The sequence below is a fragment of the Crocuta crocuta genome, unplaced genomic scaffold (genome assembly GCF_008692635.1).
Source record: "Crocuta crocuta isolate KB4526 unplaced genomic scaffold, BGI_CrCroc_1.0 scaffold13, whole genome shotgun sequence".
Classification (NCBI taxonomy): Eukaryota; Metazoa; Chordata; class Mammalia; order Carnivora; family Hyaenidae; genus Crocuta; species Crocuta crocuta.
In genome coordinates, this window is record NW_027530007.1 from 1,722,295 (window position 1) to 1,732,673 (window position 10,379).

The 10,379-nt window shown below is 62.9% G+C and overlaps 1 protein-coding gene across 1 annotated transcript in view; it reads right to left on the bottom strand.

The window, feature by feature from the left end:
- Positions 1 to 5,620: 5,620 nt before the first annotated feature.
- PEX14 (peroxisomal biogenesis factor 14) overlaps positions 5,621 to 10,379 on the bottom strand; it is a 94,296-nt gene continuing 89,537 nt past the window's right edge. The window contains exons 6-7 of the mRNA XM_077763965.1: positions 7,806 to 7,897; positions 5,621 to 6,047 (exon numbers count right to left, since the gene is read on the bottom strand). Coding sequence (XP_077620091.1) covers positions 5,621 to 6,047; positions 7,806 to 7,897 — 519 coding nt within the window. The remainder of the gene's footprint in view (positions 6,048 to 7,805; positions 7,898 to 10,379) is intronic.

The following is a 10,379-nucleotide window of genomic DNA, read 5'->3' on the forward strand; positions in this document are numbered from 1 at the left end:
TGGCAGGGCTCCTGCCCGGAGCACGTGGGGGCAGAGCCAGAGGGGGCCGATTCCTAGGTCTGCAGCCACCAGCCCCGGGCCTGAACTGCGGCCCTGGGGCCTGATGGCGGGGGGCTCCCTCAGAAGCGTGGGTGGCAGGAATACAGGCACCGGGCCTCGCCTGCCCGGACATTTCTAAACGGTGACCTGCTTTCCCATTTAACCGCGTCGTCTGCACCCACCTTGCCGGTCTTGCCCTGAGCTGACCTCCTCCCAAGTGGCCAAAGCATCCCAGGGCCCGGGGGAGGGATGTGTGGGACCCACCAAGTACTTCCGCTTCGAGCATCTCGCTGGGTCTGCCACTGCTGTGATGAGCACCCCTGCCTTCCAGAGGAGGGTAGTGGAGGGGCGGGAAGGTGAAGCCCCAAAGAGCCCCTCTCCCCATGACCGGGCACCAGCAGGAGGAGGGGTCGGGATGGGGGGGGGAGAACTGCCCCCCCCCACACTGGGTCCGCACCCTCCCAGCACCCTGCTCACTGTCGTTTCCACCATCACAAACGCCTCGGTTCCAACCCAGCCCCAGCACAGAAGGCCCTTCCTTTTCTTCTTTCTTCCTGGAACGCAGCCCACAGGCTATTTACATAAATATGTTTGTAACAGACGCGAAAATATATACTTTTTTCTGTCTTATTAAAATGTTCAAGTTGGAACTCGCCTATTGTTTGTGGATATCTCGATTCTGTTAAATAAAACAGTGACTAATTTATGGGATAAAACACAAGTTCAACAAATTAAAACCATTATTGGAGCTTCACAGGCCCTGGTGGGCCGCTCCCGTGGGGCCGAAGGGGAGGCACGGAGCCAAGGCCAGACCTCAGCCGGGTGAGTGGGTGGCGTGACCACAGGGCCGCCTTTGGGCGCTGCGGCAGGGGGCAGGGGCCCGCCGAGGCGTGAGGGCCAGCTCTCGGGGGCTCCATCTTCAGCTGCCCCTGGGGGGGACTCCTTGGGGCCCAGGGGAGGGAGGAGAGACTCAAGGTGGACGATCCCTAAAACGCCCCTGCCCTGGCTGCCCCCAGGTCTTCGGGGCCCAGAGGGATCTCAGCGGAGCCACACATGGTGGACAGGTGGGTCTCGTACCTGGCCCAGGGAGGGGGTCGCAGGTCTCAGGGGGCCCCTCAAAGAGCCTCAGGGGGACAGGGACCTGTGACCCATCAGGACGTTGCCCCGGGCCAGCTCACTACCCCGAGTCCCAGGCACTGCCCCATATGAGGGCAGAGAGAGGTGGCCACATGGCACACCATGAGACCATGTCCCTCGTCCCCAAGAAGGCAGTGGGGCTCGCGGTGCAGGGGTGCCGAGTGGGCCCAGGCCCCACCGCACTCCCTGTGGGTCGTTGGATTCAGTAGGAAATGCAGTAAAACATGTTTTCATTCTTGGATTTAATTAGCTGTGGTGGTGTGATGCTCCTACACCCAAACTGGGGCAAATTCAAGAGTTTTGTAACCTCTTGGAAAGAGCCAGAACCAGCTGCGCAGGCTCATGCAGAGCTCAGTGGCCTGCCCACCTCCCACGGACCCGGCCCGGCCTGGGAGCTACCAGCCGCTGACTCATACATGGGAGTCGGGCCTCGGCACTCATGAGTGGCCGTGCCCCCTCCCGCCAGCCCCTTCCCCAGGCCACGCGGCCAGCCTGCCCCGTCCTTCACGAGGCGGCCCTGGGCCACAGGCTGGCTTGGCCCACGGCCAGGCCACAGCAGGTGCCAGGCAGAGAGGCATCCAGGAAGCAAGGTGGACAGTCGGGGCCCTCAGGCGGGCTGGGGCCCTGGGGACCCAGTGGGGCCCGGCCTGTGCCACCCTCGCAGGGAGGAGCCGCCCCACCCTCTCGGGCGGGCCAGACAGGAAGCAGCTCCCAGGAGGCCCGCAGCCCCCACGGGAGGGAGGCAGACGGTGCCTAGTGGCCGGACGCAGCTGCTGCTCCTGTGCGCCCCGTGCCCCATGCTGCTCAGGGGCGGGGGGTGGGGGACACATGGCCTCGGAAAGTCCAAAGCTTTTTCCCCACCGAAGGATGCCCTCGGCCCTGGCCAGGGCCCCCGCAGGCCTGGGTGCTGCGCCCTGGTTCTGGAAGGCACCCCAGGAGCTGCTTGTGCCTGGAAACAATTCTCCCAGGGCTGCGGCTGCGGGTGCCGTGCGGAGGGCCGGGTGCTGGAGTTTCCGGGGTGTATGTAAAACTGCGGCCTTGTCACTATAAAGAAGATCCTTCCAGGGCTTGTCAGGGAACAAGGAAAGGCTTCGGGCGCTCTCCTTACGAAATAGTAAAATCATCTCTCTTCTTCTCGAAGAGCATGAACTTGAAAGTGATCAGTAACTACTAAGGGTTGCTCGTAATTCAGGTGAAAGGCCCCCACGATTTTGCTGGGGTGGGAGTGGGGGATGGGAGCTGGGGGGGGCACAAGGGGGCCGCGGAGAGCACCCCCCAGCTCAGGCCCTGCATGTCAGCCTAAGCTGGCTCTCCCCAGGCGGGGGGCGGCCGCCACAGATCAGCGCCCCACCCTGAGGGGGGGTCTATGGATCCGCGGGCGTGGCGGATCCCAGGGTGCAGGGCAAAGGCATGGGGGGCAAGACTGGGGTCTACCTCCAGGGGAGCACTTCCCCCGAGGCTGGGGCCACACCTGCCGGGTCTCACAGGCACCTTCACACCTGCCGCGTGGAGCCTCCGACCCTCTTTTCTGGGTGGCTTGTCAGCAACCGTCTTAAACAAACAGACGAGGAAACACTAAGGATGAAGTAAACTCCTGGGATCAGGTTGTCAGAAAATGTCTCCTGCCTGCCTTCCTCCTCTTTGGGCTCCAGGGCAGGGGTAGGGACAGGACTGGGGCGGGGTAGGGGAGGGGTAGGGACGNGGCCGGGGCAGGGCCAGGGCTGGGCAGTCACCAGAGGAGAAGGCTGTTCTGGACCCAGGCCCAAGAACCAACCTCAGTGCTCCTGGCTAGGCAAAGGGCAAAGGTGAGAGAAGAACCTTCTAGAGAACCCCCGCTCCCACTTGGTGTGAGCCCGCAAAGACACAGGATTCACTCTCAGTGAGACAGGCAGGTCACAGGGACAGGGTGAAAGGAACGTCCCGTCTTTATTAAAATAGAGGCGGGGCCGGGGGGGCTGTAAGTGCACCCGCAAAACCAGACAGACAGTAGAGGGGAGATCGTGTGCTCTCTGCTCCCTTCTACAGTGACCGGATTTTTTAAACATCTGAGATGTGCTTCCATAACATGAGAGAAGACGAACACGTAAATCTCAGCAGCCCCTTCCCTCCCCCAGGGAGCTCCCCCTCCCAGACCTGGGGGGCGGGGGTGGGGGAGGCCGGGCGCACAGGTGGGGGAGCAGCCTCCCCGGCCTCCGCTCTGGGCTCTGCTCCTGGGACAGCGCTGACGCTGACGCTGACGCCAGGCCCCGCAGAGCCAGGGGGCCACAGGGGGTGGCTGGGGAGACCCCGGGGCCAGGAGGGCCGGCCCACAGCCTCCCCGCACTGGGGCCTGTTCTTTCCTAAATGACGCTTTACCAAACTACATTGTAATTGAGTTTAATAATCTTCCCCCTTCCAGAAAGGCCTGACGGGCGCTGCCTGCTGCTCACTTCTGCCCCATTCCAAATATTTTTACCTTATTTGGATGAAATGCATTATTTTTCTAATGAAAGGCTTTTTTTTTTCAAAGCGCTGTTTCCCTCCGTCCAGCGGCTGCCTTTATTAGGCAGCACTCCTGCCGTTTTGGGGAGGGGTTTTCCCCTCCCTGAAATCTCGCCAGACTCTCTGTCCTCAAAAGCCAACACTGGAGCTCAGGACCCACCTCATCTCCTGCCCGCGGGCCGGCGGACCCCCCTCTGCCCCCCGCTGGGGACGCTGAAGCCTCAGGTAGTCCCGTCTGGGGGAAGGGGGCACTGCCCGGACTCCCCTCCAGTGCACCCCCCCAAGCGGCTCCGGCCAAGGCCACCTGCCCTCTGCTCCCCCCATCTGGTGCCATTGCGGGAGGGGCCTCCGGAAAGCTCAACACCAAGTTAGAGACAATGACAAATGGTCACCAAGCTGACCGGGGAGAACCCCGAAGTGCCCACCGAGGACCCGGGGTTTCCCTTCACTGACGAGAGCTTGCGAAACAGCCGCTCTCCAGCCGCGTCCCACGGACCCCACGTCGGAGCCAAGGGCTCAGCCCAGGCGCCCGGCCCTGTGCTCCTCCGTCTCGGCCCGGCCGCCGGCTCCCCACCCGGGGGTCCTGGCCCAGGGCAGGCTCGTCGCCCCCGCACGGAGTCCCTGAGCGTTCGGCCTGGCCCTGGGGGGCACGTGGTGGGAAAAGGGACTGCAGGGACGTTATGGGAGGTTGTGAGCATCAACGGTGACACCCAGAGGCCCGGACGCTCAGGGGGGTCGGGAAGGGCCGAGCCACCGTCCCCTGACGCCCTGGGCCACAGAGGCGGGTCTGCGGCGGCGGGAAGGGGACTGAGCGCCCAGCCCCAAAAGGGAGCCCAGGCAGGAGAAGGAATGCTGCCCGAGACCAAAGAGCAGCCCTTTGCCCGGGGCGCCGGCTGGGCACGAGGCCGGGGCACATGGGCACCAGCAGGGAGTGAGGCGCGCGCCGCAGGGCTCCGCCTCCCCGGCCCTGCACTCTGTCCCCAGCTGGTATCTACACAGGGCGCCTGGAAGTGGCCGTGCCCACTGTCCGCACGCGGCACCGGGCTTGAGGGAGCAGGGGCCCCTGGGAAGGAGCGTCGCATGCTTTTCCGGGCACAGCTGAGCGCTGTGTGAAGGTTAAAGGGAGACGGGGAGGGAGAGCGGGAGACGGGGGAGGAAGACAGAGCGAGACACACGCTCTCCTGGGAGCACATTCATCCATTTAAGGAAGGAGAGCTCATCACCCGCAGCACCAGGTCTATATACAGTAACACGAGGTCCCTTCCCTGCATCAGGATGTCGCCCTTCCGTGCTGCGAGCCGAGGACCAAACCCTCCAGCTGTCGGTGAGCAGCTAACGAAACCTGCCTCGGGAAAGGGCCCGTCCCCCATCGGGCCCACAGGAAGGGCCGCCCAGACACCCCCCTCGGCCCCCTTCCGGGCTCGCGGGTGCAGCCCCCGGCGAGCCCCACTTCCGGGCGGCGGGTGCTGCGAGCAGACAGGGAGCCACAGGCAGGAATTAAATAGTGACAACTCGTATTTATTACAATTATATACAGTAGTATCTTATATTCTGAAACCTATACCTGATCACACAGATGAACATGTGTTTTTAGGGGGGAAGGGCAGGCGGGGGCCCTGACGCCCGGCTCCTACGCGGGAGTGAGAGCCACGTCCCGCCACGGGGTTGGCTGAGTCACAATGCAGCGAGCGAGGACGGGAGAAGCGCAGGTGATGCCACTTGTCTGGAAGGACGCCGGGCGCGGCGGGGCGTGGACGGGGCGCGGGGGCGCAGCCTCTGGACAAGAGCTGGCTGGGGCCCTGGGAGGCCCTTGCCGAGAGAGAGCGCAGCCCCCCCAACCCCGGGCCCCCGCGAGGCTGGTGAAGGAGCCGCGGCCGGACATCGGCAGACGCCACGCGGACGACCGGGAACCAGGCAGGGAAGCTACCTCTTGTCATGCACGGCGTCCGGTGAGCCCAGGTGCTCAGCAGGCGCGCCCTGGACGAGCCCCCCGGCTGCGGCGCGGGGCTGCGGGGGGCCTGGGCCCGGAAAATCTGCNGTCCCCGCCCCGGCGGTCCTCCCTCTGCACCCCCAGGCGGTCCTCCGCGTCCGCGCGGCCCCCGTCCTCGTCCTCGTCCTCGTCCTCCCTCTTCTCCTCCTCGCCCTGCACCTCCATCCTCACCTGGCCCGGGCCCTCCTCCTGCGGGCCGAGCAGGTGGTAGGCGGCCGTGGAGCCCTCGGGGCTGTGGCCCTCCTTCACGGGCGAGGACGACGTGGACTCGTTGCTGACGGGCGAGATGTCACTGCTGCTGTGGTGGGTGGCGGCCGCGGGGCTGGAGGGTGACGGGGACTTGACGGGGATCTGCCAGGACGGGATCTTCGGGGCCGAGGGGGACGGTGGGAACTGCCTCCTGACACAGCGAGAGAAGGAGCGGGGTTGGCGCCGGTGCCCCGGGGACCTCGCTCGGCCGAGCCACACGTGGTCCCCGGGGCCGCTGAGCAGGCGACAGGACACACCGGGCCCCCCACCGGCTGAGCAGGCCACTCCCAGAAGCAAGGCCTCCCGGCGGCCGGCTGGGGGTCAGAGCCGTAGAGGTGGAAGCCGGAGGTGCGCTCGGAGCGCCCTGCCCCCGCCGCGGGTGCCGCCCAGGCCCTCCTTGCCCGGACCGGGCCCACCTGCCTCGGCAGGCACTGGACAGCTGGCCCCAGGGCTGCAGCGCGCCGCCCCCCAGTCCTTAGCCCCTGGGGGTGGGGGGTGGGGGGCCGGCAGGGAACTGAGGCTGAGCCAGGCAACTGGGGACCCGAGCCACGGGGCCCCCACTGCACCCACCGTATCTGCGGCCTGGGCAGAAGCAGGAAGGCCTGGCCACTGGCGACGAGGTCAGAAACCTCACAACCAGAAGGGTAACGCTCGGTGCCCTTTGCTAGAAAAACCCCTGAGCTCAACACTCAGCAAGGAGGTCAGTTCTCCACTCTGCTCGCCCGCCCTGGGCCCGGGCCCAGCGCTGCTGCCTGAGGGACCCGGGAGGTCAGCTCCGCTGGGCAGCGGCTCCAGGGCAGGAGGGCCCATCTCTGCCTGAGCCAAGAGGCCAAGGCTTAGGACAACGGCCAGCTCCCTGCTGGGCTGCGCACCGTCCGCCGGCGTTGGTCATGGGCAGCTCTCCCCCGCCGCCCGGACGCCACAACATGGCGTGCACACAGCGAAGGCGGTGTGGACGCCGACAAGAAATGCAATTTGCGGTTTCCTCAGCTCCACAGTTACGGAACTCCCTGCTCTCTGTCCCCCTGACCTCAAAGGCTCTGGTCTCCTCGGTTCGAAACACAAAAGATTTCGCCTAATGACAACCCTCCAGTTGTCAAGGTCGGCCACACCTCTCTTGGGTTCTTTTCTTCCAACGTGGCCTACAAGTAGGCAGCTGGGAGAACTGGGTCCCCTGGTTGGGGCCACAAGACCCCTGCAGCCCCCAAGTCTTGACCCTGAGTGAAGGGCCACTTTGTACCTTGGGACCGCCTCACAGAGCCCCCACTAAAGCCCAGAGAAATGAGAAGCCAGGCAAGGCCGACCCAAAGTGCCCTGCGGGTGAGGTGACCGACCATCTCAGTGTCCACCTCAGGACTGAGCGGCTCCTGGGACACGGGGTCAAACAGGCTGGTCACCCCTCCATTCAGGGCTGCCCTGGTGACGCGGTCTCCACTGTGGGGGCTCGTGACAGGTGCTGTCACTGCAGATGGACAGCACAAGACCAAAGAAGCTAGGGGCGGGGGTGGCAGGCACTGCTTCTGTCCCCTGCCCCGAATCGCAGCATCCTTCCGACTGAGGACTCCCTGGCCTTCTGCGAGGAAGGGACCGCACTGTCACTGAGAGAGGTCCAGTCAGGGCCCAGGAGGGAGGCGGAGGCGGTGGCCCCGGCTGGAGGCCCTGTTTCAGGATGGGGATGTTCTCTTCAGCTCCAGGTCCCGTGTTTCGGCTGAAGCTTCCACTGACCAGGTCCCCTTGNCGGGGAGGAAAAGCAGAAGCTCCCAAGATTCCCAAACTCAGTGCCTGAGTCTCCGGGCTCAATCAGGGGCTGGACGGACAGGGGCCCGTCAGGGGGACTTGTCCCTTCCCATGGCAGCTGGACAGGCCCAGCCTGGGGCAGATCCACAGCCCACCCCTCCACTCCTCCTACCGATTTAAAAGCAGCCCTTTCAAGGAGTTAATTTCCGACTTGAGTTCATTGATATTCTGGGACTCCAAGATCCAGTTGGTGGATGTGGTGGCCTGAAAGTCAGAACACGGGAGAACAAGGATCAGAGCTGCGCCCCCTCCCGCACCCCCCCAACCCTGACCTCCACCAGCCAGGACGGCGGGAGGGGCCACGGGGTCAGCAGGATGCGGGACGTGTGTCCCACGTGTCAGCCCGGAGACCCCTGGGGGAGGCTCTGCCATTCAGGGGCTGCCCTCCTGGGCCTTCCTGGGCCTTCCTGTTTAAACGACGGCACCCTAAAAAACAAATATTCCCACAAGTCTGTTTGGATACCTGATGACATTAAGCCGCTGTGACATGTATTTAGCCACATAACAATGGCATTTTAGCAGTGCGACATAACAGCAACCAAAAAGCCCGTATCTTTCAGGAGATGCAAACGCAAGTGTGTGCGGTGTGCGGCGTGAGGTGCCCCGCTGTCTGGCACGGGCCGCACAGCGAGCTGGGGGTGCCGAGAGCCCGGCTGCGACACGCACCCAGCCGTGCAGCGGAAGCACACCATCCGCTCTGCGGCCCTCCATTTCCACGTGTGTTCGCAACGTCCCATTAAAACAGAACTAATAAAACAGGTGACTTCCGTCTCCACCCCGGCTCCCCCAGCGGAGCCACCCTCCCTGCAGACACCTATACACCACACACAGGAGTGGGCTCGGGGGCTGAGACGGCAGCCGCCGTCCCCACACGGTACAGGCCTACCTCGTCTCACTGTGCTTCGCACACCTGTGTTCTGACAAGCGGGGGTCTGTGGCGACCCTGCGTCGAGCAGGTCTGCGGGCGCTGGGCTCCCCACCATCTGCATTGTGTCTCTGTGTCACATTTCGGCAATTCCCACGGCATTTCAAACTTTTTCATTACTTTTTCGTTGTTATGCTTGTTAGAGTGATCTGTGATCAGTGAATATGACTTGCCGAAAGCTCACAGGATGGTGAGCACTTTTTAGCAATACAGTATTTTTAAATGTGAGGTATGTACATTTTTCTCGGCATCGTGCTACTAAAGCATAGCGTAAACAGAACTTTCATATGCACCGAGGAACCAAAAAAGCCATTTGACTCGCTCCCTTGCAATGACTGCTACGCCGCAGTGGTCTGGAGCCAGACCCGCGGGGTCTCTGAGGCCTGTACCAGAGGGTCGGGGTGATCGCTGGGCACCGGCCGGCCCCCCAGCTCCAATCTCAAGCAGGCCCGGAAGACGGGCTTTGCCTCCGGAGCACTTCCCGCCCTGGTAGGCGGCTGCAGCTCCCACCTCGGCAAGGTCAGGCTCCCAGGCCGCACCCCACCAACTGCAAAGCTCCCACAGCGTGCGGGCCACAGTCCATCCACTGTTTGGGGGTGATCCTGGAGGCTCAGCAGAGAGAAAGAAGCTGCTCTAGGACTTAACTCCGATTCTCTCCCTGAAGAGGGCCCACGGGAGAAACGGACAAACGCTATCTTCCCATCCCCACCTTTCCCCTTCGACTTGGCCATTTTCCAAATAAACTTCCAAGAACCACACCTTTCTTTGGCAAATCTTGCTGAACCACACAGAGAAGAGGAAAGTCCAAACGGTGGCCTCCCAGATGGCAGCTGCCGGTGGCCACACAGTGGCCTATGAAGTGTTTATGGGCCAATTCCAGGCACGACGGGCCCAGGTGCGCGGGCCCCCATCCACCTGGCCGGACACCACCTCCCAGAGGCTTCAAGTGCACAGGTCAGGCGTGCGAGGTCCCAGCTGCCCTGACCCCTCTGCCCGGGGCCGGCAGCGGGGAGGGGCCCTGGATGGCCCCACCAGCCTGCTGCGGACGTGTGACCCGGGGTGGGGGCCGCTCGGGCCTGCTCAGGCGAGCACAGGGAGAGGCCCCTCAGTGGGGCCGTAGGTCTTGGCGGGAGCATGGGCCGCCACTGCGCGCACATCCCCCCGGGGTCCTCGCTCCAGACCACCAGACAGTGCAGATCCAGGAGCCACTGTTCTGGCTTCTCTGAGACCTTGAAAGCCACAGCAGCCCATTAACAAGGGAGCAATTTCCACTCACCGGCCTACAAAGGACTCAAATTTCCAAACGCATATGGTGCCAGATGCCAGGATTTAGAAATAAAATCTGACATCTGGGGCTTTTTAGCCAGTCTCTTTAAAAAACAGTTGTAGAAAACTCCCAGCCTTCAGTTTTATGTAGGTTTTTTAATTACTTAACGCACTTCTTTTTAATTTTTTACAGTGCTGCACTAGGAGTTTGGAAGCCAGATATAAAAACTTCTGTTAGAGCTGAGGAAACACAGCTCTGAGCCTCCGGTTTATGGGGTAACCAAAGTCTTCCCTCGTCTGGGTTCCAACACCGCACCAGTGNTTCTGCCACCGGGCACACTCCTGGGCCCCCTCCCCTCTTAAAATGCAACATGTGGTCTTAATCTTAATGCTTCAGGTCTGCAAACAGTTTTCCAATATCCGGAATGGCTTCTGGCCATTGGCAGGCCACCACTCCCAAAGATAATAGAGGAGAGCGGGGTGGGGGCGCGAAGG